The 27,799-nt window shown below is 54.1% G+C and overlaps 1 protein-coding gene across 3 annotated transcripts; it reads right to left on the bottom strand.

Annotated features, from left to right (window-relative positions):
* Positions 1 to 2,622: 2,622 nt before the first annotated feature.
* On the bottom strand, positions 2,623 to 9,638 carry LOC117885358. Of its 3 annotated transcripts, XM_034786680.1 has the most exons (10): positions 9,492 to 9,638; positions 8,696 to 8,851; positions 8,329 to 8,512; positions 7,819 to 7,971; positions 6,849 to 6,984; positions 6,506 to 6,575; positions 5,710 to 5,769; positions 3,235 to 3,842; positions 3,091 to 3,156; positions 2,623 to 2,961 (listed from the first exon to the last, which is right to left on the bottom strand). In XM_034786680.1, the coding sequence occupies exons 3-8, from the start codon at positions 8,425 to 8,427 to the stop codon at positions 3,698 to 3,700; spliced, it is 663 nt and encodes a 220-aa protein (XP_034642571.1). In that variant the 5' UTR covers positions 8,428 to 8,512; positions 8,696 to 8,851; positions 9,492 to 9,638; the 3' UTR covers positions 2,623 to 2,961; positions 3,091 to 3,156; positions 3,235 to 3,697. The 3 variants fall into 3 exon arrangements, with proteins under 3 accessions (XP_034642571.1, XP_034642567.1, XP_034642578.1); XM_034786676.1 differs by having other exon boundaries at positions 3,091 to 3,842; XM_034786687.1 differs by lacking the exons at positions 5,710 to 5,769; positions 6,506 to 6,575; positions 6,849 to 6,984; ... (2 more) ...; positions 8,696 to 8,851; positions 9,492 to 9,638 and having other exon boundaries at positions 3,235 to 3,688.
* Between the last annotated feature and the right edge of the window lie 18,161 nt (positions 9,639 to 27,799).

The following is a 27,799-nucleotide window of genomic DNA, read 5'->3' as shown; positions in this document are numbered from 1 at the left end:
TCGAAGAATCACATTAGCCCTTTCTGTCACAGTGCTGAGAGCTCATGTTGAGGTGCATATCTATGATGACTTTCTCTGAGTCATTGCTTTCCAAGACAGAATCTCCCATCTTGTGGGTATAACCTGTATTCTTTGTTTCCAGGTGTACTACCTTGAATTTGGCTATATTAAAAAGCATGTTGTTGGATTGTGACCATTTTACCAGGAGGGTCTCTGTAACAATGACCAGTCCTCCTCACTGTTTATTACCCCACTGATCTCTGTCTCATCTTCAAACTTTACCACCGAAGATTTCATGTGATCATTGATGATACTATTGAATAGCATTGGACCAAGAATTGATCCCTGGGGGACCCCTGATAAAAACAGCCTCTCTCACTGATATCTCCCCATTAACAACTAGATTTTGTGATCTGTCAATGAGCCAGTTTTTAATCCATCTAAATGCATGCCCTGTTCATTCCATATAATGCATTTTTAAAATCAAAATACATGTGGTACTAAGGCAAATGCCTTGGAGAAATGGAAGTAGATTATATCAACATAGTTACCTTCATCAGCCAGATTTGTAATCCTGTCAACAAAAGACAGCAGGTCTGTTTGACAAGATGTATGTTTTGTGGAACTAGGCCAACGGATATTATAGCAGAGCACCAAAGACAAGCTTTCTGTTTAAAGCTCAACCCTTCTTAAGGTATGTCTACACAGCAGCATAAGCCTAGGGTTAGTGGGACTGGAGTCAGCTAACTCATGTCATGGAACCCTGGGCTTGAGCATCTACACTGCATTTTAACCCTAGGTTAAGGATTTTATGACCCATACTCAAACCTAGGCTCTGGTGTCTACACTGCAGTGCACAGACCTGAGTCAAAGTAAACATATCCCAAAGTGCCTAGCTCCACCCTCCCCACAGGTGTCAACACTCTAGCCCTATGAATGTGGTGCACTGTGGGAAAATTCCATTGCCCACCCTGTTTCCTAACTGTGACTGTGCTATTGATGAAACTCAGGTGCCCATAAGGAGCATGAGTACATAAACTGTATAATTAGCTCTTTTGGTGCCTTTTTCAGTAGAATGACTGCAATTTGGGAAGGCTTTATACTCTAATCTGAGAACTGGACGCCCCATCTCTAGGCTGAGTCAAATTGGCAGGATAATACCCATGTGCACCTGCTCTGAGTTATTAGCCAAATAGTTTGGTTCTCCAGTTAGGTGTGCTGCAAGCAGTTCTAAGGCTCATGTGCCAAATGGATTACACTGTACATGTGCAGAGACAGAGGCTAAGGGGGTTGAAAGCTAGCTATGCTTACAGGTACTGAATAGCTCAAGAGGGCTGTTATAATCATTGAAACTAAGCAGCACCCAGGTACTGTAAAGTCAAATTCAACTCCAGGCAGGCATCTGAAATAAAGGAGATGTCATACTACAATCTGCACCTGTCAAAAGATTTTTATTTTTTATTATATTGGGGAGATGTCACCTGAGCACAGCAGAATATTCAGCAGGCACTGAAACTATTTTTTTAAAAAGAAAATAAATTACATATGCAAATACTCATTGGGTGGGAAGGGTGATTATGGTTGGAAGAGTAGATGGAAATAGGGAGAGAGTTGAGAAGCTTCCATCCAGCTGTTAAACTTATTGGGCCACCCCAACCATTTCACCAGTAGCTGCTTTTTTCTCCCTTTTCCTTTCTCCGCTAGAACTTTTTCAATCCTGTAAATCCTGTCTCGTTTGGGGTTTACTTTTTGTAATTCTTCAGGGTAAAAAGATCTAGTAACTGTCTCACCCTCGTAATCTTTTAATCGGTATACAGAGTCTCTGATCCCTGGTTAAGGCTTCATCTACTATGAATATCTCATCGGTAAACGTCTGTTCATAACCTTTTTCAAAAGCTCCTTTGGTTTTAGATAGTCTCACGTGGTTGCCTTTTCTAAAAGGGGCAACAACTGGTTTTATTTTAAAACCATCTCCGTAAACTGTTTTCCATACCTTCAGAGAATTTGAAGGGTTAACATCATCAGGTCTGGTACATATAGTTCTGTGAAAGCTCTGGTTGTAACTCTTTATAAAGTCAGGTAACACATCAATGTAGCGAAAGGTGTCATGGGCTGTAAAATATCTCCACATCCTAGTTTTTAAAGTTCTGTTAAATCACTCCACAACCCCTGCTTTGACTTCATTATTAGTAACAAAATGGTGAACTCCATGCTGCTTTAACAATCTGCTTAAAGGTTTGTTTAAAATTCTTTCCCCCGATTGGTTTGTAATTTTTGAGGCACGTGACCTTCACTGAAAATAGCTTTAAAGGCCTTGGATACCTCACCACTCGTCTTGTCTTTTAGGCCTAAGGCCAAGGCATATTTGGATAGAATGTCTATCATTAAGATGTACTTAAAAACTCCACCAAATCTGCCTGCCATTGTGCATCTACATCTGAAACAATGGTCTTGTTTCTTTTAAAACGCATTCGAGCCAGTTTGTGTAAAGTGTAAGCATCCTGGTCTGAAAGCCAAGCTGTTACCTGTCTTCTATTTAAAATTTTACTATGTTTTTGGCCACTTGAAAAAGAGGGTTCACCCCACCAAAGCTCCCAGCTTCCCCGGGGGTGTAATATATTTTCTTTAACAGAGCCGTCTGTGTAGACATGACTGTTACTGGTACCGTCTTTTACTAACACAAGTATGGAGGGGGACACATTCATATTGACATATTTAAATAAGTTTTATTAATCACCTGGTTTAACACAAACTTTTACAGCTGCCTGTAAAAATGGACGCCATGACCCCTACCATAAGGGAGTCTGAGCTGGTTCATTCTTCCATTTTGTCCTTTTCCGGATTTTCCTCTTGAGATCTGTGTCTCAGACATGAGCAAAAACAACTGATGCATGATATATTTCCTCCCACAGGGCTACCGATGTGCAAGTTTTCAAAGGCCTCTAGAAAGGCATTGTCAAGCTGTTGAGAGATTTTTCAGAAAAGAAACAGTGTAAGCACCCCCACTGCTTGATTTTAGATTTATGCAATCCCGGTTCCTAACCCCATTACACCCCATCCTCAACCGTCACTTCTTAATCATTCATTTACCTGGGCGACGTCTTTTCCATTCACCTTGTCTGCCGGTGACTCCTCCAAGCCATGATCGCCTTCCACCTGTAGGGGGGTGGACAATGAGAGGCCGTCACACTCATCGGGGTGCCTCATGAGGGTTTGGGTTTCGGTGTCGGCTACCTGCGTATCCATCAACGATTGAGTCAAAGGGCCCTTGTCGGAACTGTCGCTGATGTAGCGCTTTCTCCACACAAGTCCAAAGGTGCTCGGGCCTAAAACAAAGTCTGAAGTTCTCACGGGGGTGGTGAAGGAGTCCATGTTTCCACAATTTCTAAAACATGCGTTCTTGGTAAAAGATGGCCTCTTCTGCCCGGCCCTGGGACTTATGGGGTGATGGTGCTGTGCTCTGATTGGCAGAGGGTGCTGGGAGGAGTTCTTAGAGGAGTCACATGACCCTCTTTTGGGTGGTTCACCCCGTCCCAGAACCTGCCCTGTTTTGGTCAAATCTGCTCTCAGGGGCAGTCCTATGAGGCCGAAACCCATTGGTAGAGGGTGATGGGAGGAGTTCTTAGAGGGGTCACATGAAACACTTCCGGATGTGTCACCCCGCCTCCGAATTCCTTCCCATTGGTTAAATCTCCTCTCAGGGGTGGTCCCTACAGCTGAAACCCATCTTAATTGGTAGAGCGAGGTGGGAGGTGTTGTTAGAGGGGTCACATGACCCACTTCCGGACGGGTCATCCAGCCCCGGAGCTCCTTGATTGATCAAATCTCCTCTCGGGGTGGTCCTACAGTGGTGAAACCCAGCCTTATTGGTAGAGGGCAGTGGGAGGAGTTCTTAGAGGGGTCACATGACAACCCTTGCTTCTGATCATGTGGCCATCTTGACCCCAGAAGTAATACCCCCATGGGGTGGGACTTCTGGTGACAGATGGGCAAGGTTTAAGGGGTCAAAGGGTGGGCTAGGGTTTGATTGATGGTATGGCCCTTATACTACTAAGAGCAGGATGAAGTCCAGCTCGAAGAAGTGGGGGCAGGGGTTACTTTGTAAATTATCAGCTTGGTCCGGGACCTCCTCTGCTGCTATCTCAAGCCCCGATGGTACCTCCATTACTAGAAGAGAACCGGTCTGGGCCAGATCTCTCTCCAACAGCCTCTGTGATAAAGTCAGAAGATGCACACACAAAAATATTAGCTTCTCAGCAATGTCCTTGTCATCTTTAATTGCTCTCTTGAATCCACCTGTTCTTCCACAGGCTTCTGATCTCCTTAAAGTGTTTTTTAGTGTTTGTCTATATCCCTTCAGTTATTTGCTCTTCACAAGCCATCTTAACACTTCTCCTTTCCCGCTTACATGCTACCTGCTGTAATTTAGGTTTCTGTTTACTCACACCCTGCCTCCTTTAAAGAATTTGTTTAGCTCAAATAACCTCTTGGCTCTTGCTATTATTAGTGGCCTTGCTGGTTAGGAGCTCGCTTCACTACAGAGCCAATGTAAAGAGCTTAAACTCCCCCCCCCCCCAAACAACGGCGGGCCCCCCGCGGTTTTTCCTCGGCAGTGACTGGGGGGGGCGGGGGGGGATTGCTGGGGGGGCAGGGAGTCACTTGTTAAAGAGAGCTGGGGAGTTTTCTGACAGCCAGGGTCACATGTTGGATGAGCCCAGACCCTGCAGCCGGAGTGAAGGAAATTCTGGCTGCTCTGTGGATTGGGGCAGTGAGAAGTGACACTGGGTCTGCTTGTGGCCTGCAGTTCAGCCTGCGACTCTACGCAAACACCTGCCCACCCTTCTTGGGCTGACTGCAGCCTCTACAGGCATTTAAGCACCAGGCCTAGGAGAGCCTGCTCAGCACCTGGCTGGGTTCTGCCTAGTGAGCAGTTGGCAGTGTCAGCCTCTGACAGAACTAATGCCCGTGATGCGGGGGAGGGGTTGGACTACACACTCCAGCCCTGGGATATGTTTCCTCAGCTCTGGTGCAGCCCTTTGGGGCAAAATGAGCTGTTGAAGGCAGGGAGGCTCAGAGCTAGAATTTCGTATCCTCATAAGCATAGCTGGGACTGCAGGGGGGAGGGGGAGGGTGGTCAGCTGCTCCATGCATGCAAGGGCTCTTGGAGCTGCCACTTGCAGGGGGCTGGCAGCAATCCTTGGGAGAGATGGTTACTGCTGGGTCTGCAACACGACTTCCTGGCATATGCCAGGCTGGGTTCTGCAGAGTTAGCACCAAATGAGGCTCGGAGCAGCCCCCAGCCTTGCCCTTGCTGCTCAGAGTCCCTGTCGGCGGCAGCCGGGTGTCCCATGGGAGGTTGTTTCCTTCCCTCTTGTGGAGTCCACCCCCTCTCTGCTTGCCACTGCCCCCTGCCTGCCAGGAACGACTCACTTCTGACTCCCAGACCCTGCTGACCAGTCATGGCTCCTGCCTGGGCCAGGATGGGAACACCCCACGGGGCAGGGAGTTTCAAACTATGGCCGGGGAGAGGATACCCCAGAACCAGCCCCGAGGGCTTTCTCCCTGCTCCTATGCTCTGCAGGTCACTCCAACTGGGTTCTGGCTTCCAGCCACCGTGCGATGTGGTTGCTGCCCCCTGCCCCTAGAACTCCTCCCCGATTCCCCCCCACCCCTTCTCTCAGCACAGCATACCCCTCATCCATGACTTACAGCAGGGCGGGCGGTCCAAGCCTCCTGCTCTTCTCTGGCTTCAATTGACCATCATGTATCCTAGGGGAGGCAGGTGGGCCTGGTTATTTAACAGCATGCAGGGCACCAGCCACCACTTGTATTTCTGTCCTTCAAGGTGCTCCCCGCCCCCAGTCCATCCGGGCAGAAGAGGGGAAGGAGCTGGGTGCAGGGTCAGTGCCCAAGATTACTGGAATCATTTTGCCTTTGGCCTCGTGCCCCACAAAGGCCAGGAGAGGTGTTGTGCACACAAGCCCCACTAGGAGTTGGTGTGAAGCACAGTGTGGCAGAGCTGCTACCTTGGCTCTTTGCCTGCATGGCTGGTAGTAGCTGGGGTGGACAGGGCTGGGGCTTCCTGTGAATCTCTGCCCTCCCTGTACAGGCTGCAGGGAAACCTGGCTGGGGCCGGGGCCAGGGCCAGGGCCTGGGGGGGAGGGGGGACAGAGGGAAGGGGAACCAGGGTGAGACCTTTGGGAGGCAGGATCTTTCCCTCAGGCCTGCTCCTGCTGCAGGTGCTGGGCTTGCCCAGGGCCAGGACAGAGGAGACCCTCTGGCTGCAGAGCCCTCCCACATCTGGCTGCAAGGAGCCTTGGTTCCCCCTTTGCCCGGGGGGGGGGGGGGGGGGGGGGGGGGGGGGCGGGAAGTTGGGTGGGTTTGTGTGTGGGCAGAGGAGGCGCCTCCCCTCCTCCCTCCGCTGGCAGTGTGCATGTGACACTGGGCCCCGGATTCATCGGGCAGGGAGGGATAATAGGAAGTAGAGCTTCAGCTCTTTTCTTACCTATCAGCTGCTGGGCAGCTGCTGCTCTCAGGGCAGCCTTCTTGCTCAGCCTCCCTGGGCAGTCCTGGAGCTGGGAAGCCAAGAACCCAGTTAGTTCCAAGCCACACATCCTCCCCAGGCTGAGGGGAACTGCCTGCTATGAAGGTGAGGAACCCCTGGCTGTCAGAGTCCTCTCCCCCTTGACTCCTCCCATGGGACAGAGCTGACTTGTAGGGGAGCCATCCTCAAGGGCGGGGGATGGGGCCGAGTCAGTGAGGGGACTCCCTGGAGCAGGGAAACCCCTCTGTGCCTAGGTCCTCCCACCCCCCTGTCCTGCAGGGCCCACGCCCCAGAGCTCACTCACCAGGGTCCTGCAGTTCTTCGCTCAGGAACTGGGGGATGGCGGGGGCTGCCCCCTCAGCCAGCTGGCTCCGCATGAGCGTGCGCAGGGGCTGGTAGCTGAGGAAGGGTGTGCAGCACACCAATGCCACCCTGCATGCCTGCCGGAGAGGGCGAGAAGGGAGCTGGGTGAGCCTCCCTGAACGCAACGGGCTGCCAACTCGCAGGCTCTGTGTGGCTTGGGGAGACTCCGCTGAGCTGGGGCAGCAAGGAGCCACCTCTTCGCAGAACCTTCTCTGGCCTGACGGTTGTTCCGCAGGCCCCACAGCCCCCATCTCCAGCTTGGCTGGGTTGAGGGGAGCCAGTTCCAGGTGCTGGGGCCGGGGAGGGAAACTCCTGAAGCAGGGAAGGGGCCATTCCCCGTGGGTCCCTGTTGGGCCGTTAACAGCACTGCCTGGTGACCAATGTACTTGGCCTCCCCTCAATCCCAGGCACTATTGGGGGCTGCTACTTGGGGGCGGGGGATTGCTGCAGGAGGCTGCTCATTCCCAGACAGGAGCTAGTACACAAGTGAGGGCAGGGCATCAGCAATGGAGAGCCAGCCGGTCTCAGCGACCTGCCCTTTCCTAAGGCCCTGCTTGGGTTAGGTCATTTGCTAGGGGCCACAGATAGACCTGGGCCTGGCCGCTAAACAGAGCAGGCTGTAAAATGGAGCCACAGCCGTGGAGAGTCTGGCTGGGCAGGGAGACTGGAGGTGCCTGTGGGGAATGGAGGAGGAGAAGGAAACCCCACAGATCTACCCCACAGCTACACTCTGAGGGCTGGCAGAGCTCTATGTGGGGTGGGGGAGGGCTGGATTAGTGGGGGCGTCCTGGGTGCCACAGGGCAGCACTGAGGAGATCTGGGGCTTGGAGGGGGGAGTTTGCACCACCCTTGCCATGTTGTTATAATGTCCCCAGCCACCCCTGCCCCTATGAGCCCTCAGCTGCACTCACCTGGGCCACCTGGGGGTCCCCGTTGTGTAGGTGGATGAGCAGCATCCCCATGCTCTTCTCCACCTCAACTCCAAAGAGGGATGACTTCTTGGAAACAAATTTGCTGAGGTGGCCAAAGAGCTCCATGGAGGCCCATCTCAGGCCGCTGTTCTCCTGCAGACAGGGGGCACAGGGTGGTTAGTGGGGACAGGCTCAGGCCCTCACATGCTTTGGGAATCAGCCTGGCAGCTGCAGAGCCCAGAGAGGTTTCAGCTAGTTCAAACGACAGGACAATTCTCTGCAAACTCCCCTCCTTCCTGCTGGGCCCCAGGGCTGCCTAACAATTGTGGGCCCAGGGCCCAAGAATGATTCTATCCCTGCCTCCCCTGGCAGAGGAGCTGAGTTGCCCCACAAATCCAGGAATGTGCCTGCACTGGACACTGAGCCCCCTCCGTGTGAGGGCAGGTCCTGAGCATCTCCCCCTTTGGGGTGCCCTATAACGCCATGGGGCCTGCCCTGCTTGGTACTTACATCCTCAAAGAACGTTCTTGCCTGCAGGGCCAGCGGGATGGCGACATGTGCCTTCAGAGGCGCCTTGGGGTCTCGCAGCATCCAGCAGAGCCCTTCCATGGTGTCCAGAATGGCGCGGGGGGTTCCAGAATTCGCACACAGCGTGGACAAAGCTCCCCAGGATCTGGTGTCGCTTCTTCCTGACCTGCAGAGAAGGGTTTGGACGCTGCTTGGTGAGCAATGCTCTATCAGCCTGAATGTAACCACAGTCTGGGCAAGTCAGCCTACAGCCCAGTCTGCTCCACAGGAGCCATGGGCTGGGAAGAAGGGGAACCAGGAGCTTCCTACCCAGCTCTCTCTGCCTAGTATCCTACCATTCCAGACCCACCTTGTCCGGGAACTCGGTCACTGCGTTCCTGAGGCCATGCAGCGCTCTGCCTCGAATGTGGATGTTGCTGTCCTCTGTCTGCTGCAGCATGGCCTTCACAACCTGCTTCCGCATTGCTTTGGGCTCATTCCCCATCAGCAGGGGGCTGCTGAGGAACTAAAGGGACCGAAAGGAGCTGTCAGAGAGGGCTGGGTGAGGCCAGTGGATCCTGGCCTGGCCGGAGCAAGGGGAAAGGAGTATGATCAGGGGCCAGGAGGTGACTTAGATCCGTACCGACTGCTGTTCATGAGAGGCTGGCTTCAGCTGAGCTTAACAGAAGTGACATGAGCAGGGCAGAGCACTCCCTCTGGTTCCAGTGGGTTGCTCCCAAACCTCACCACAGAGCCCCCAGCAGAGGGATTAATTTACAAGCAATACACCACCAGGACCATCTCTCATTGGCTGACCAGCTATTGGCCCCCTGTTCCATCAGCTTCTGGGCCTGGTTAACCCTCCCGCCTGGTCCTCCAGGCTCACTTCTGCAAACAGGGCGGTGCAGGCCATGCGTTCGCCCTCCTGGCTGGCCTGGAAGCTGGGAAGGAGAAGCTGTGGGATGCTCTTCAGGAGCTTCCTACCCAGCTTCAGGGCCAGGTTTGGGTGGGTCACTATGGCCCTGGGAGAGAACAAGAGCTCGTGTTGATGTGTGCATGACAACCCTGCACATGCCGGAATCTGGCCCGGTCCCGGCCACCCCCTCCCATCTCTGCCCCACTGGGCTCCAGAGCGAGAACGTGACTCCTCCAGCCTCTGTCCTCACCTGCTAAGGAGAGCGAACCCCTCATGCTGGGCCTCCTCTAGCTGCTGCCAGCCTCGCTCTTGGTCCATTATCTCCACAGCTGGCTGACTGCCTCTGAGGCGCAGCATGCGCGCCAGGGCCTGCACAGCCATGCTGGAAAGAGAAGGAGGCAGGAGATGGTGATGCGGGGATGCCTGCTCTCTGGGCGGGGGGTGGGGGGGGGGGGGGGGGGGGCAGGACTCCCTTGCTGCAGCACTGAAGGGATCAGGGTGAGAATAGAAACTGCCCCACTTCTGCCTTTGGTTCTCCCCTCCCCAACTGTGGGGGTAGGGGGGAGTGTCTGCAGATATGACCTTTGCTCTCCTCCAAAGATGTGAAAATTGCCCCTCCCCCCAGCAAACTGACCCTGGGGAGAAAAGTACAGGCAGTGCCCCCCTGAATGCCCTGCTGTCCTGAGCCCTGCCTCCCAGGGCCCACTGCAGAAAAGGGGTGAAGGGCCTGTCCCAAAGCCTTCAAAGCAGACAGTAAGTAGAGACAGCAGCCAGCTCTGCCCTGCTCCCCAGCTCTGCTCCCCCTGCCCCCCACCCCCGGCTCAGCTCCCTCATCACCCTGCTGAGCTGCCCATTCTGAGCTCTCTGGCTCCCTGAGTATCTGGGGGCAGCTCTGCCCACTCCTAAGCACGAGAAGCCTGGCTGATCTGAACCCTCGGTCCCCTGAAAGCATCGAGGGTCCCTGGACAACGAGGATCCAAGCAGGAAGCTTCCCTCTCCTAGGGGCTAGCACCGACACTTTGTGGGCGCTGGGATCCATCAGCCCCACACATTATCTGCGGGGACGGACGTCACTGGGCAGGTCCTGCTGGACTCCCAAGAGGTGCCGTGCCGGGGGGCAGGTGATGGCAAGGAAGCAAGAGGCGAACAGGTCATCCTCATGTCCCTCCAGTGTGTCCACTTGTCCCAGGGCCCCGATCAGCTCCCACAGGCCGCATGTGGTCTGGAAGGGAAAAGATACAGTCAGAAGATGGTGGCCATGCGCAGAATGCAGCCAGGAAAGAGGGCTGAATGCCAGTCCTGGGAACTTGCAGCCGGGCTGGCTGGGGGCAGCTCCTGTCCTGGGTCTGTCTAGCATTAGCCTGGCCCTTCACCGGGCTGTCATCCAGCAGGATGTGCAGTACCTCCCTGGTCAGCGTGGGGTCTGCACCTAGGAATCTCCAGATGGCCTTGACGTGACTGTGACGGACAGAGAGACGGCAGGTAAGGAATTAACACAGAGGACGGGCCCAGTTGGTACACACCGGGGATGATGCCCTCCGAGGGGTGACGGGCCAGAAGCAGCAGGTTGAGCCTGCTGGTGGCTGACCTCAAGGCCTTTCAGGCACTGGCCAGTCCTAAGGGGTTCATACCCTTCTGCCTGGGCACTGCCAGGGGGCGCTGTGTCACAGCAAGGGATGGGCGGAGATGGCCAGACTCACTTCTCCCAGCTGGGGGGGCCCCCTCCCTCCCTTGCTGCCTTCTCCTGATGAGAACCAGAGGGGTTGGGGTTAGAGCCCCCATGGGGGGAAGCAGTGACTCCAGGCTCAGGGGCGGGGGCTGGCGTGCGGAGGTGGGGGGTTCAGGAGGAACAAGGCTCCAGTTCTGGCCACTCCATGGCTCTGGGGTGGGGGGTTTGGAGAAGTCTGTAAAATGGGCTGTAAAATAGGCTCTATGCTTGTTGGCTCTGGGCAGGATGCAGGGAAGGTGCTGCTGGCCCAGGGGAACCCGGCAGGCTGATGAATCGGAGAAAACCAGCCTCTAGGGGTGGGATGAGGCGTCTAAAAGTGTGCGGCGATGAGGAAGATACTAGGCTGGGAGAGGGCATTTACCAGCTGGGGGGAGGGGGTCCCCCTGCGGGGACATGCTCAGTGTAGGGGCATCTGTAGGGGGCGATGCAGTTAGGCTGGCCCCTCTCCTGCCTCAGCCTGGAGGGATGCCCTGCCGGGAGCGGGGGGGCCATGCTGACAGAGGGGGTGACCCTCAGTAGCACTAAGGGTCCCAATCCTGCTGCCCAGTGACACCCCACCCCCCGGATATCCCGGCTGTACCTCCCCTTGTGACAGCACACCTGGGCTGCTTCAGCACCAGAGTGGGATCTAAGCGTCTGGGATGCATTTCCATCCTCTACGTCAATCCGTGTCCACTGGGCAAAGAGTCAATGGAAATGGGGGACCCCACTGCAGGCTCTGTTCCCCCGGTTGGGGGATGGGTCTGGAGATAGGGCACATTTCCCAGGGAGTGAGCCGGGCAAGCCAGACTCCTGGGATCAAAGCTGCAAATGATTACAGGGCCGTGCCCAGCTGCCGCTCTGCAGACAGGGCATGGATGGGTCCCATTGATCAATGATGATGAGAAGGGACGTCTCCCCTCCACATCCTCCCTTGTGCCCCAGGAATTCTAGGCACGGGGCAAGATGGAGCTGCCCGAGATGTCAGCATGGTGCCTCCAATACCCAGCCATTACTTGGCCTTGCAGCTCTGATTCTTGCTCTCTCAGCACCGCCTCCATGATGCCCGAGAGCTGGTCTACACACTCCCCTTCTCCAGCAGGTCCACCAGCAGGGTGAAGCTGAAGGGCATGAGGTCACGCGACGGCAGGTGCTTTGCGATGAGCTGCAGGGAAAGGCACAGGCCGAGTGCGAGCAGTGAGCCCCAGGGCCTTCAGTGCTGCCGAAGACGCGGAGCGACTGAAGGGCCCCCCACCGCCAAAATGCCACCGAAGACCCGGACCACCGCCGGGTGAGTACAAGCGCCGCAGCTCCCCCGCTTTGCCCCAGGTCCCCTGAATCCTCTGGGTGGCCCTGATGAGCCCTGGCCTGGGGAGGTGGGTTTGCTCTTCGGGGAATGGGGACAATAATCCCCCCTTTCCCATGTGTGTGTCTGTCTCTCAAGCCACAGTCTCTTTTACTCACCATAGCACCATGGGCAGGGCTCTCTTTGCAGCTGGCATCCTTCTGTGTCTTGCTCAGCACGGTCACCACCGCCCCAGTCTTGGTGTACATGATGGCTGCACAAGAAACCAGCAGCGCTCAGGCAGAGCTCTTGGGGGCCAGATTCTTCCCCCTCCCCATCGAGACAGGTCAGAGGTGCCAAAGAGCCAGACTCTGGCCGCAGCTGGGAACGCCCAGCTAGCGTGAGCTCTCAGCTGGCTCCTGGGCCAACTGCCCACCCTTCACCCTGATGTAGAAGATGTGTTGGGGGTGGGGTGATATCCGGGGAGGTCCCAGATGAAGGGTAGATGCCAGGTCAGCCCGGTAAGTACTAACCCACTTCTGCTCTGTGTCCCTCTGGTCAGGTATGCGATGAAGGCACCATGTTCTCTCTGCAGCTCTGCTTGCTAGGTAACGGCTGGGGCTGTGAGGGCTGAGAAGTGGTGACTGCTTCCGCCCCATCTTACCTTTGCAAGGCGAGAAGAGCCAATAGAGAGCCTGAGATGCCCAGTATCTGGTGGCCTCCTGAGCATTGAAGGCCTGGCTTGTCAGCAGCCCAGCCATGTAGCCCTGCTCTGCCATGGGTTTCAGGTCCTAATGGGCCACGGAACAGAAAATCAGGGCATGGGTTGGGGCAAGCCCAGCTCTGTCTGTATCACGCCCCACCTCCCTGTGAGTGCGGTGGGGGGCAGCAGGGTCTGTGCTGCCCACCTCAGTGATGGCTTTGAAGCGATAGAACATGAAGAGCTGGGCGCTGGCTCTCACAGCTCAGGTCCTCTCCTGGGCCCTGGGAGAGCAGATCCACGGCTGCAAGTGCTGGGGAGCAGAGAGAAAGCCATGTGAGCGGCAGCAATGCCGGGGCGACCCCAAGAACCTGCTTCCCGCACCAGCGGGGAGAGGACATGGAGCATTTAACCCCTTCTCCTCCGCTTCCGGACACTGGAACTCAGCGCTCCTCTCCTGTCTGGGGGGCGTTGGGATAGGTCTGAGGGTCTTGGGCTCAGCGCTTTGAGGATTCTCCCCATTGATCCTGCAGAATCTCGGGGCTGTTTCCTTCAGGAGCACAGGGGCGCCAGCCCAAATTTAGAATGCCAAAGTGACACCCCTGGAGCAGTCTAGGATTGTCTTGCTGGATCCCAGGGTCGGGTGTATGCCCCGTGGGGACTGGCTAGTTCACAGAAGCTGGGAGGCCTGCTCAGCCCCCTTGGGATCAACTGAAGCCTTCCCTTTTGTGGTTTGGGTAGAACTTGACCAGCCGACCCATCCTCAGATGGCCAGTGCGAATGTGCCCTTCCCCCTCCCCCCTCCCTATCATACCAGAAACAGATGCAGTAGCATGGTGGGGGTCAGGTGCTGCTCCCGGAACATCTTCAGCACAAGATCCAGGCCCTCCCAGGGCAGTTCTTGGAGAGACTGGAGCAGAGAGAAGCAGGGAAGTAAATAGCAAGAGAAGTGGGGTGCACGAGGCAGGGGAATGAGTGGATCCCCCATCTGGAGCCAGATGCTGTTGGTATTTGGGGTCCCTTTACCCAGGTGATACTGATCCCCCTGCACATAGATCTTGGTCTCACCTGGACCACGGGCTGCCCTTTCCCCAAAGAATCCTTCCTCCCACCTGGGATCCCCAACACATGTACTAAGCGGGGCTCTGGAGGGAAGGCCTCCTCCCTCCCCCTCTGGAGGGGCCCCAGCTGCCCCCCAACACTTCGCTGGAGAGCCAAGGGCTGAGCTGTTCATCCCCGCTCCAGCCAATCTCTGTTTCTGTGGCAGGGCGAGTCATGGCCTGGCCGTGTGGCTGTTCCGAATCCATGCTTTGCTCCCTTTGCACCAAATGCTATTTAACGCTCTGGGCCAGAGCCTCAGCTGGTATAAACTGGGGGTAGGTTCTAGCTCCCATGCCAAGAATCCAGGGTAATTCTGTACAGTCTCACAGACACTCACCTCTACAGCTGTCCTCCCTGCCAACCCAACTGCAGAGTTAACTGCATAGCCACTTGTCACCAGCCCTTTGGAAAATAAACCGAGGGGCTGGATTCGGCTGGACACGCAGCTCTCTGCATCGGGCCAGGGTCCAGCTACTGAGTGGCTGAGTTTCCCAGCCAAGGAGACAGGTAGAAGCTGCAGCTTTGTCCATGCCTCACTAACCTCTGCCCGGATAGCGGAGATTTCTGCCACCTCAGTCCCTCTCAGCTTCACCAGGGCTGGGTGCTGAATCATGGCGCTGGCGATATAAGTGCTGATGGTCTCAGCCTCCTGTTCCTTAGACAGGCGAGGCTCGAATTTCCTGATTGGAAGGAACGGAGCAGATGGGGCCATTAGAATGGTGACAGGTCCCGGCATGAGTCAGGTTGGTTTTGATGGCACGAGGGACAGCTCCCTCCCTAAGCAGCAGAGCTCCAGGGGGTATCTCCAGCAGAGCCACCGCCTAGGGAATGGTCCTGTCTGGAAATGCCTCTGCCCCTTGGGCCCGGCAGGGGATCTGCTGGGGAAGCTGCTCTCCGGGGATGATCCTGGGCCCTGCTTTGTGGCTGCACCCATTCACAGCACTTCATGCTGACTGGAGGGGCTCCCTCTTACCAGGCAATATGCAGAGATGGGGGGCTGGATAAAGAGACCCGGAGGCTGAGGAGGATATGGTCCGTTAGTGAGCCACCAGGGAGTAGCATCCTCCGGTTCTTATTGCGGCTCGTCCCTCCCCTGCTTCCTCTCCCTCCATCTGCCCCTCCCCAGCTGCTGGGCTCCGCAGGTGAGTCAGGCCCCATGGATGTACCCTAAGTATGAGATGGCCAGCAGGGCATGCTGGTGATCGGGGCTCTGCAGCCGGGCCTGGTCCTTGCCTCTGAGGATCTCCTGAAGCACAAAGCAGAGAGTCAAAGGCAAAAGAATTTGGGGGAGCCCGGTTACTCAGCAAGACGTGGAATCTCCAAACACTGTTTGACACCCCCACCGACCCTCAGCCCCAGCGTGAAGTGCATTGGGGCACGGAACTGGGAAGATGGCCTGGGAGCGGCCATGTGGCCAGAATGCAGGGGACATTCACAAGAACCCCTATTTCGCCATTCCTAATGGCACATCTGGAAACTTCAGCATCTGCCACAGAGCAGGGAAGGGGGATTTGGGCAGAGGCAATTTTGTGAATGGGAGCATTAGAGTCCTGAACAGCTGAGGCGTGACGTTATTGACATGAACTGGGACCGTATAGATCATTGTTGCAACCAAAGTCCTGTAGTGGCACCAAATCTTGTATAAAGGGGGTCAAATAGGATGTCTAAGACAAGGTTATCGTTTGCTGGTTATGGTTATGCTATCTGCATATGTATATCATTTTTGTAGTTGAAGTTATGAATATTGGCTCTGTACTGTCTATATTTCAAACTTCTGCAATGCTTCCGGGTGACACCCCAGACAAGTTGGTGTCAGCTCTGCCTAGCCTGCTTGATGGCCCATTGAGAGAAGGCAGATACGCCTTGTGACTCAGCAAAGTATGCAGGGACTTGCCGATGTGACTCCAAACTCCATTTTGCTGTAATTTTCCACAGTAAGAACAAAGAGGTGTTCTTATACCTGGAAAAGACTATAAAAGGCTGATGCCTCTCCTCCATCTTGTCTTCAATCCTGCTCTTACCTCTGGAGGGACTTTGCTACAAACGGAAGCTCTACACAAAGGACTGATGACCCATCCCAGCTGGGGATGTACTCCAGAGACTTGATTTGAACCTGCAGTTTATTCTATCACTGCTACAAGATTAAACCAAGAACTTTGCCATTACTGTATGTAATTGATTCCATTTAACCAATTCTAGCTCTCATCTGTATCTTTTTCCTTTTATGGATAAACCTTTAGATTTTAGATTCTAAAGGATTGGCAACAGCGTGATTTGTGGGTAAGATCTGATTTGTATATTGACCTGGGCCTGAGGCTTGGTCCTTTGGGATCGGGAGAACCTTTTTTCTTTTACTGGGGCATTGGTTTTCGTAACCATTTGTCCCCATAATGAGTGGCACTGGTGGTGATACTGGGAAACTGGAGTGTCTAAGGAAATTGCTTGTGTGACTTGTGGTTAGCCAGTGGGGTAAAACCAAAGTCTTCTCTGTTTGGCTGGTTTGGTTTGCCGTGGTGTGCATAGAAACCCCAGCCCTAGGCTGTAACTGCCCTGCTTTACGCAATTTGTCTTGAATTGGCACTCTCAGTTGGGTCCTGCCAGAACCAACATCGTTACAAGGTCAAATATTTTCCTGCAAACCTAGGGAGGGCTGCGCCTGTTAACTCCTCAGGATCATGTCCCGGAGTGAAAACCCTTGGAGTTACTCCCCAGGGCACTTTCTGGGTGCTGGGCAGATCCCTCAGAAGTGGGATGGGGAATCATCCCAGGTATAAGCAGCATGAATCCGCTAATGGAAAATAGTGTCATTTAATTCCTTGGGCTGGAATCGCACTAGAAGAATCTGGCATCAGCACTGGGTTTGCAATGCACAATGTAGAGCCCTGGGCACCTAGTCGCAAACACAGCACATGGCCTTTAAACTCCAGATACTGTGGCATGTGCATCTGACCTAGGGACCCCTCCCAGGACCCCAGCGTGCTCACTCACCAGCAGGGGGGACAGCACAGTGTGTGTGTGTCCTGGTTCACCAAGGGAATCCTGCTCACTTGGGTGACAGCTTCACCCACCAGCACGAGGCTTCTCACAAAAGCAGATCTCACCAATGGGTCCTGGGCTCACAGGCAGGAAGGGGAGAGAACAATGAGGAAACAGCCACAGGCAATAGAGAGCTGAGACACAAGGCTACAGGGCGAGTCTCTACAAAGGAGCTGCTGTACTAGGCGGGATTGCCCTCACGCCCTAAGGAAAAGGACCTGGTTTGCTGAGTGGAACATCTTTGCATTCCTTAGGGGCACATCTCTGGAGATGGATGCAAGGAATGGGCTGATTTCTCGAGGTGCTGAGCACTTGCAGTTCCCAGAGCTGTCAGTGGGCCCTGGGGCTGCTCAGCTCCCCTGACAATCAGGTCCTAATTGTCTGATCTGGGACAGCAATCTGCTGCTCTCTGGAGCTGGCTGGGCTCTCCCTACCAAGGCGTCCGTTCTCCAAGGAGAACATTCAATTAAACCAAACTAGCATCCCCTCTCCTTTTCGCTGGGATGCGCATATGGGCATTGTAACCAGCGTAGGACTGAACATCGGCCTCAAACCTCCGATGGCAAGAAAACAACCTAGAGTTATCTCAAAAATCCCCCTTCAGCACCAGAGCCTGTCAACTGGGCTAGGGGCCTAAATCCCTCAATGCACCTTTTGTGCCCAGCTACACCATCGACTGCAGTGTGTGGGGAAACAGGCCCTAAATCTTTATCTTCTGATCCCTGAGTGCAGTACAAGCCTAGAGGTACCAAACAGAGTACAGTTGTCTCTGGGACAATAGCACCAAGTGATGTTCAGTTACACTCTAACAAGGCCCAGATGGGAGTCCTTTCATTAGCTTCCGTGGGCCTGGAATCAGAGAAGAAGCTAATCAAGATGGGGGAGTCACAGAGAATGGTGCTGTTCCCATGTCTCTTGTTCCTCCTGGGGCAAAGGGCCAGCCCTCTGAGCTGAGTTTATGCAAAGACATAGCTCTGTGCTGCTATGCACAACCCGGGTAGGTCCTGCGTGGGCGGCCAGGGGAGGGCTCTGACTTACATGTGGGCTCAGAAAATAGTGTTGCCTCATGGGAGACAGGATCTTGCAGCCTATGGTCTCTAGGATGAGATCCGTGGGGCCTGAGTGGACCATGTGCCCATAGGTGAGGAGCAGGAGGCTTCTCAGCTGCTCGATGGAAGCTGGCTTCTGAGAATTGCAAAGGAAAGAGTAAGGAGAAGGGATGGCCTCCAGCTGCTCCTAACTCACAAATGGGGCCAGAGGATGATTTTTCACCCAGCCGGCTTAGCAACCAAAGACTACTCTGCTGAGCTGAATTGCCTGGACTCTGAGGCCCTTCCCAGCTCCCCAGGATTGGGTGGTTGAGGTGACCTGGCAGCCAAAGGGGACGCACTAGCAGCTGCTTTAATTCAGCCTAGCTCCAGAGATGTCACTGGGACTACAGTGGATTGCACTGGCCCAGAGAGTTACTGGGAAGGTGGTAGTGGTGGTGGTGCAGCGGGGGAGGGGGGAATGTCAGACATGCCAGCCCTGGTGAGTCTGCCAGGAAGGTCTGTGAAATAGCCCAGTTCAGGGGAAAACCCAGGGTCTGTTCTGCTGAGAAATGTGTCAGCTGGAGCTGATGGCATGGCAGTGTCTTTTGGGCCCTCTCTGAGCCTTGTTTATGGGGCTGCGTGGAGCATGTCTGAGCTCCCCAGGAGATACCCTGGAGAGCTTATACAAAAGGACCCACCTTCCCCCCTGGATCCACCCCATTGTGCTGTGATTGCAGCTCCATGGAGGAGTAAGGAAAGGGCTCCCTCCACGGAGGCTGAGCCACTGCTTGGAAATTCAGCTCTTCGCTGAACAGGCTTCTGGGAAGCAGGGTCCTCCCTGGCAGATCCCTTTACCTGCAAAGGCTGGTGAAGGGATGGATGAAAGAGCAGAGATGCTAGGTGGGACCGTACCTCCAGAGAGCCACTGGCAGAAGGCTGGAGCTGCACCCTGCTGACGAACTCTTCCCAGTGCTCCAGGATGGCGAAAATCTCGTATAGGTGTTGCCTGGCACACAGCCCAAGCGCTCAGGTGAATCCCTGAGAGACAGAAATATGGAGTTTGGGAATGCTGAGCAACAAACCAAGGGGCCAGGATGGGCTCTCAGAGTCATTGCCATGGGCGTGGGTATAAGGAAGATCTTTTCAATCCACTGGACCTTGTCCAAGGCAGAACATACACATATAGCATCAGGGGACTGACAAAGAATGAGGGATCACTTGACAGTGGAGGAGCAAAGACCTCACGTCTCTTTCTTCTTCTCGCAAATCGACCATCTCCACCAGAAGCCATAGCTGGGGCTTGATGCTCTCTGCTGGAGAAAACATCAGCACGGTGCTCAAGCACTTGTAGAGAAAGCTCTGCGAAAGAGACACCATCATGCTGGATGCATTGGGCACAGCCTGGCATGCACAGAGCCCACTGGGTATAGTTGTCTGCTTCACTGGCCCCAAGCTGCCCCTGGGTAGCGACTGTTGTTCTGAACTAGGCACTGAACCCCAATTCCTTCCAGGACACTGACCTTGTCACCGGGCCGCTTATCACTGTGGGCCAGCTGGCGCCTGATACTAGCGATGAAACAGCCCAGCCAGGTATGGTCCGAGATGAAGAAGAGAAGGTCTTCCAAGAACTGCTAGGGAAAGAAGAGCCAGTTAGAACCGAGAGGGGCCAAGAAACTGGTCCTCTCAATAGCTCCAGCCAGGAACCCACCACAGCTGGGAGGGGAGGGGAAGAGGGAGCGTGCACTGTCACTCCCCATGTCTCTCCTAATGCTTGTGAATCCTTGTGAGCTGCCCCTGGTGCTTCTCCAATTGTATGCAATGCAGTGCTGCTGAGGGGCCTCTTAATCCTGCCTCAGCGTGGGGGGGCTGGACTAGATGATCTCTTGAGTTCCTTTCCAGCCCTCCATTTCTCTGACCCTTACCTGCAGCAGCTGCTACTCCCACTCCTTCTGGAAGAAGCAGGTCTTGTGATTTGGAAGAGATGAGCAGGTCAGTTTCCTTTGTGTTTAGACCCTTCTACTGGGGAGCAGCCTGCAACCTGGCTCTTGTTTGGCGGGGGGTGGGGAGGAGCTGCTGACTCACGGGCCCTGAGGGGACCCATGGCTCTTTGCAAATCGCTGATGGACAACAATGCTCCTCAGACCCAGACCCCTTGATGTGAAATACCCAGGAGTTCTGCTTGCCAAGATCCTTCCCCAGGGTGTGAGGTATCAGATGAAGATTAGATATGGTCCTGGAAAGGATCCTTCCTGTCTAGGCATGGGGGGCTGGGCTAGATGAACCAAGGGATATGATCCTGACGTGATCCTCTCTGATTCCAAGGTCACAGCATCATATTATCCTGGATTCAGAGGGAGGCCCTGGCCTCTCCCTCTCTGAGCCCAGCACCACAGTGTCCCCTCCCTTCACTCCTGCAAGGGGAGACACTCCCTCCTCACCTTCCACGTAGAGGAGCATTTCCGTCATGTAGTTATCCCAGAATCGGCCCGACCTGGCCTGGAACATGCTCATTAACTGGAAGAGGAGGAACACGGCTGCCCTTCTGACCTGCACCGTCATATACGAGGACGCACCGAGCACCTGGCGGACAAAGAGGCAGAGGTGGCTGTACCCCTGCCTTGCAAGGCAGTGTGAGAAGGGAGCTCCCTACAGGTGCAGGGGGAGAGCTCAGTGATGGAGGGAAGGAGACAGCAGAGAGGTGGAGCTGACAACCAGGACAGGATTGAGATGGATATTTCAGTTGATCAGGGACACTCCATGGACCAGCTATTGGCTCCTTCCATCCTCTCATTCCTGGGCTGGCTCTAGCTCAGATGAAAGGAGACAGGATTATCTAGAGGCTGTCAGGCAGCTGCTGGGTCAGATCCTTGGCCTAGGTTAGAGCAGCACAAGGGGAGCTTGAAGCAGCCTCAAAGAGGCAGCTGGGCCCTAAAGGGAATCCCCAACTGCCCCTTGGTAAGGGAGGATGCTGGAGGCCAGAGGGCAGGAGGGGGCCTGCACAACAGTCCCTAAGGGCTCATTCCAGCTGGCTTATATTGGAGGCATCCGAGGGCTGCACTAACTTGTGCTGGGGGACCTGGTCCGGCCCCAGGATCAGGGGAGCCAGGAAGGTGGCTGGCTCAGAGAGCTCGCTGGTTCTGTTAAAAGCTGAGAGGCGCTGGGTCGAGGTGCAATGAACGTGAGGAATGTGATGGGCCAGCTCTTCTGGGGGCTGCAGGGAGAAGAGCCACCACGCATTGCATGCCAGCTCCAGGAGTGGTCCCTTCCCACTGAGCATAAGGAAACCTCCTGGCTGCGGGTTACTCACCAGCAGCCGAGCCAGCAGCTCCTGGGGTAGAGTGGCCCTGGGGCTTGACCGACACCCTGTGAACAGAAAGGGGGGACATCCCATCAGGCTCTGAAGGGATCTTTTGCATTTGTCTCTGAGCTCTACCAGTGCCCTTGACGGCTGGCTGTTTCCTTGCAGTGTGCCGTAACCAGAGCGAAGAGCTGATCCCCACTCCCACCTGGGGGCAGACGCCTCTCGCTACAGAAGGACTAAGAGCGGGTGGATAAAATACTGGGACTCACCTCTGTTCTCCTTGCCACACCTCCTGGCCAATGGCAGCTTGCCTTCCTCCTGCATCCTCTTTACCACCCTAACCGACGTCTGCAGGAGGAGAGGCAGGGCTGGCGCATGGGCTGTTGGGCTCAGTTGAAGGGGCAGCCCAGGCCATAAAACCTGCAGAGCAGAGAAAAGCCATATCAGTACGGAAATGTCCTCTTCCTGCACCAGCTCTCTCTTTCCTACACTAGACAGGACCTCTGGCCTCGCCACCGCCAGTCAGACCTCTCTACCCAGCCTGATCCCCACCCCCTCCCCCTTCACACCTGTCAGTGTCTGCCTCCAGCACCAAATCAAGTGACACATGACTGACTCCCCCCCGCCTTCTGTTGAGTGTAGCATCATCGACAGCACAGTATTTCCTAACTCCAGTCCCACTGGGAAAGGCTGTGTTCTCATGGCGTGAACGTAATACACCAGCTTGATAAATAAAGAGGAGACTAGAAAAACCAATACTATCAAGTGAAACCATGACAGGCGCTCAGGGAGGTTTGAGATCTTCACATTCCCACACAAACCTGCGGCACTTGAACCACAGACGCAATTGCTGTCTGCTGTGTGGACAAGAGGGGAACTTAACACACACTATGCCTGAGGGTTACACAACTCTTTGCTAGACAGTATAGAATAGTGGAGATCAGGAACCCCCGGGGGTCTATCCCCACCCAACTAAAGCATGTATATTTGGCATGCTCCATCTGAAAGACAGTGTAGCTGAGTGCACAATACTTGGATCTGCCTTATTAGAAATGTGGCTTCTAGTCTCAGCTCTGCCTGAAGTGACCTTGCGCAACGTCGCTGTTAATTTGTTCAGTGTGGGGAGGGGGCTGGCTAATACTTGACTGCTTACATTCTGAGGCCTGCGTCAGTAATCAGGTCTGTGCAGTGTGTGGAAACCTAAGCAATAGTCAGCAGAGATGAGATTTGGATGTAGTGTCTTCCAGCTCAGTGGACTCTCCCTTAGGCAACAGGGTAGTGTAGGTGAGAGGCAGGAATTCCTGGGCTAGGGTTGGCTTTTGCAAAACAAGAATGTGATGGGCTGTATAGATCCCTCTCTGTAACAGCTGGGAAAAAGTTAACAGAGGGACCAATGAAGAGGGACTGAGCTATGGAAGCTGCAGAACCAGCATGACTGACCACAGGAGATGCTAGAGCGGAAGAGCCCCTGTGACCCCAAACCCTGGCGTGCAGGGGCACTCAGCCAGGGAGTGTTCCCTGTTCCAAAGAACCAAGTCTGGCTCGGATCTGGGGTCCATTTTACCCAACCCCATGATGTTCTGGAGCAGGGAGGCTCAGATAAATAAGTCTGGTTGGGGCCTGTCTCATCAAAAAGCTCAGACCCAGAGAGGCCTGCGTCCAATGGAGAGGGGCAGGGTCACTTACATTGGCCATTCTGGGGGAGTCACCCAAGGACTGCAGGGTGCTGGAGCAGAGCTGGCGGACCTCGAGCTCCATGGTGCGTCTCCCGTCTGCTTCCTCCTGATGGTGAGAAATAAGGGAGACTCCAGGGAGATTTAGATTCAGTGGAGACCTCCGTGGCAACTCTAGTGGGCATGGCAGGGGGTGAAAATGGGGCTTGAAGGGAAAAGGCGCAACCCTGGCTGTGATTGAGCCATAACCAGCCCAGGGTCTGTGTGGAGCCAGTTCTAGGCTCCACCCCTCTGCCTGGTGAAAACCAGCTCCATCATGGCTTAGTCTCCTGTAGGGTGGATGATCACAGTGGAGCGAGAGAAAGAGGAAGCCAGGGGTCCTGCCCTCCCAGCACGAGGGATGGCAGCTGGGAGAGGGATCAGATAGAATGGGCTGAAAGGAAAAAACATTGTCTTCTATTTGTCATCATCTTCCATCAGTAGACGGAGGGTGCTGTCCCCAGTTCCATCTGCTTCCCATCGCATGCCCCACCCCATCTGCAGCTGCCCATCCTTCCCTATTCCTTGACCCCATGTTCTGCCCTGTTCACGGACTCCCATCACTGAGGTCTCTGCGGATTCTTACCGTGCTGTCGAGAGTCAGGATGCACTGATGCACCAAGAAGTCAATTAAGGGTCTTGATGCAGATTTCTCCAAGAGCCCATGCACCCCCATTGTCCGTATAAAATAAGCAAGGGCTTCTCTGACCTGCCAGACCCAGACAGAAACAGAAATGATTTGCACACAGTGTGGAGGGACTTTGTCCCCTCACAGTCCAGGCTGGGATCCTTTCTCAGTGGGGGGTTTGGTGAATTGCTGCTAGGCAGCCCAGAGATGGGAATGCAGCCGAAGCCCTGCTGGGATTCTTTCACCCACCTTCTGCCCCACACTATGGAGCACTGATGGGGCATGTGTTTCGATGCACAGGGTCCCGGCAGGCTCTGTACTGGCAGGCAGACATTCACTAGCATTGGACATGTAGTGCCCATCTTTAAAAAAGGGAAGAAGGAGGATCCGGGGAACTACAGGCCAGTCAGCCTCACCTCAGTCCCTGGAAAAATCATGGAGCAGGTCCTCAAGGAATCAATTATGAAACATTTAGAGGAGAGGAAAGTGATCAGGAACAGTCAGCATGGATTCACCAAGGGCAAGTCGTGCCTGACTAACCTAATTGCCTTCTATGATGAGATAACTGGCTCTGTGGATGAGGGGAAAGCAGTGGATGTGTTATTTCTTGACTTTAGCAAAGCTTTTGATACGGTCTCCCACAGTATTCTTGCCACCAAGTTAAAGAAGTATGGGCTGGATGGCTGGATGAATGGACTGTAAGGTGGATAGAAAGCTGGCTAGATCGTCGGGCTCAACGGGTAGTGATCCATGTCTAGTTGGCAGCCGGTTTCAAGCAGAGTGCCCCAAGGGTCGGTCCTGGGGCCGGTTTTGTTTAATATCTTTATTAATGATCTGGAGGATGGTGTGGACTGCACTCTCAGTAAGTTTGCAGATGACACTAAACTAGGAAGCGTGGTAGATACACTAGAGGGTAGGGATCGGATACAGAGGGACCTAGACAAATTAGAGGATTGGGCCAAAAAAACCCTGATGAGGTTCAACAAGGACAAGTGCAGAGTCCTGCACTTAGGACGGAAGAATCCCATGCACTGCTACAGACTAGGGACCGAATGGCTAGGTAGCAGTTCTGCAGAAAAGGACCTAGGGGTCACAGTGGACGAGAAGCTGGATATGAGTCAACAGTGTGCTCTTGTTGCCAAGAAGGCTAACGGCATTTTGGGCTGTATAAGTAGGGGCATTGCCAGCAGATCGAGGAACGTGATCGTTCCCCTTTATTCGACATTGGTGAGGCCTCATCTGGAATACTGTGTCCAGTTTTGGGCCCCACACTACAAGAAGGATGTGGAAAAATTGGAAAGAGTCCAGCGGAGGGCAACAAAAATGATTAGGGGTCTGGAGCACGTGACTTATGAGGAGAGGCTGAGAGAACTGGGATTGTTTAGTCTCCAGAAGAGAAGAATGAGGGGGGATTTGATAGCAGCCTTCAACTACCTGAAGGGGGGTTCCAAAGAGGATGAAGCTCGGCTGTTCTCAGTAGTGGCAGATGACAGAACAAGGAGCAATGGTCTCAAGTTGCAGTGGGGGAGGTCCAGGTTGGATATTAGGAAAAACTATTTCACTAGGAGGGTAGTGAAACACTGGAATGCGTTACCTAGGGAGGTGGTGGAGTCTCCTTTCTTGGAGGTTTTTAAGGCCCGGCTTGACAAAGCCCTGGCTGGGATGATTTAGTTGGGAATTGGTCCTGCTTTGAGCAGGGGGTTGGACTAGATGACCTCTTGAGGTCCCTTCCAACCCTGATATTCTATGATTCTATGATTCTATGACATGGTTCCAGACTCACCAGTATGCTTGTGCTCTGCAGGATTGGCCCCAGGGCTAATAACAGCTTCTCTGTATGGTGTGTCATTTTGGAAACTGTAAGAGACACAGACACACAGCTCGGCAGGGCTGATGTTAAACCGGTGTGTGCAGGGACCTGAGATCTCAGGAACTTAGAGCAACCTCAATGTCCCTACATGACCCTCCCAGCAGGTTACCCCCATGGGTAACCAGCTGCATCTGCCCACGCTTGCAGTTCCAGCAGTGATTAACCTCTCTCATTGCCGCAGCATCGGCTGAGGGGCTGCAGGACTTGCATTATCTACTGCAGACAGGTACAAATGACCCCAATGAGGCCCAGTGCTAAGTACTGCTAATTGCACAAGAGGCCATAACACATCAAAAGACGAGGCCGCACTGTGGGGTCACTTACTGTTGGATTGGACTATTCAGTCTAGAATGAAGAGACTGGCACAGGTCTCCTCTTCCTTGTCCTTGTTCAGCCTCCTGAACAGGAACACAAGCAGCTCCACCAGGAACAAGTGAGCTGCAGGAAGAGGAGTGAATCATTATGGGGTGAATCATAAAGGGGAAGGGAATATAGTTCTATACCTGGGCTCTGAAATTCCACAGGCTGTGATGTCCTTCTCTGGGAAAGGTGAATGGGTTTCTTACCCAGATGGACCAGAGAGTCCAGGGCCTCTCTCCGCTCCTCCAGGTGCTCTCTGGGGAGATGACACACCTAAGGGAAAAAAGCAACACCAGCAAAGGTAAACTAGATCAAGTGTCTCTCGGGCCGAGCCCTCGGATGGCAGAGTGAAGGGGTGAGGGTGGCAGTGGCACAGGAGCCAGCAAACAGAGCTGTAAACAGGGGAGTTTCAGTGGGAGTTTACGGGGGAGACTAAGAGAGCTAGGCAAAGGAATAGACAGGCTAGTGAAGGGAGTGGATGGTGTTCTGCCAGTGTTCTGGTGCCGTTGGGGGGTTGTTTTGCTGTGCGTGGTGGTGGTTTGGTTTGGTTTGTTTCCCGGGCTAACAGGTTTTAGATGGGAAGGCTATGACCGATACAGAGGCAGCAGTGGAAGACACAATGAGGATGACTGGATGTGGGAGCTGCGGCATGTACATGATCCTGGAGGGGGTACCTGAAAAGAGTTTTGTCTGCATGAAGTGCCGCCTGATAGAACTGATGGAAGAAAAGATCCGAGGATTGGAGATGCAGGTGGAAACTCTGGTTGAGTTTAGAAGGGGGTTCGAGCAGATGATGGAGCAAAGACATGAGGAGGCTGAAGGGGAAAGCTCAGACTTGCAGATAGAAGCAGGACCAAAGAACTCTGAGGGGAGACTGCTGGGTCGGGAAAGTGGACAGTAGAAGCATGTGACTAAGAGAATCAGGCAGAGGAAAAGACGGGCTAGTGAAGGAGAAATAGAGCTCAGGAACAGGTTTGCACAGTTGGAAAATGAAGAAGGGGCACAGCAGGTGGTTGCTGAAGGTGACAGGGCAAAGAAGAAGAGAATAGCAGCTAGTCCTATAGGAAGAGGGGAAGAGTCAATGGAGATAACAACACCAAATATGAGCCCCAGGAGGATATGGGATGGGTTGCGGAGGATTCAAAGGGACAATAGAAATCGAGAGGACTTGCAGCCAGAGGGAACAGGGGATAGAATGGAGAATCACACCATCACCAGGAAAATGCAGGTCTACGTGATTGGGAACGCCTTACTGAGAAGAATAGACAGGCCTGTAACTAGAGCTGATCCGGAAAACAGAAGGGTGTGCTGTCTGCTGGGTGCTAAGATATGGGATGTGGACCTGAGGATGAAAAGGATCCTAACAGGAGCGGGAAAGAATCCTTCATGTGGGAACAAATGATATAGCTAGATTCTCGCTGGAACGTATCAAGGGAGACTATGCCAGGCTGGGGAAAATGCTTAAGGAAATCGAGGCTCAGGTGATCTTCAGTGGGATTCTGCCTGTTCCTAGAGAAGGGCAACAAAGGTGTGACAAGATTATGGTGATCAACAGATGGCTCAGGCAGTGGTGCTATAAGGAAGGCTTTGGGATGTATGGCCATCGGTAGGCATTCATGGACAGAGGACTGTTCTCTCGGGATGGACTTCACCTGAGTAAGGAGGGAAATAGACTTCTAGGATGGAGGCTGACACAACTGATTAAGAGAGCTTTAAACTAGGAATTTGGGGGAGATGGTTGGGAGATGTCCAGGTAATCTCCACGGCAGAATTTAACATTGAGAGGGAAGAAAATGAAGTAAGAAAGGATACAGCCGTGGGTATGA

The sequence above is a fragment of the Trachemys scripta genome, chromosome 1, assembly GCF_013100865.1.
Source record: "Trachemys scripta elegans isolate TJP31775 chromosome 1, CAS_Tse_1.0, whole genome shotgun sequence".
Classification (NCBI taxonomy): domain Eukaryota; kingdom Metazoa; phylum Chordata; order Testudines; family Emydidae; genus Trachemys; species Trachemys scripta.
This window is presented reverse-complemented; position numbering and strand designations above follow the sequence as displayed.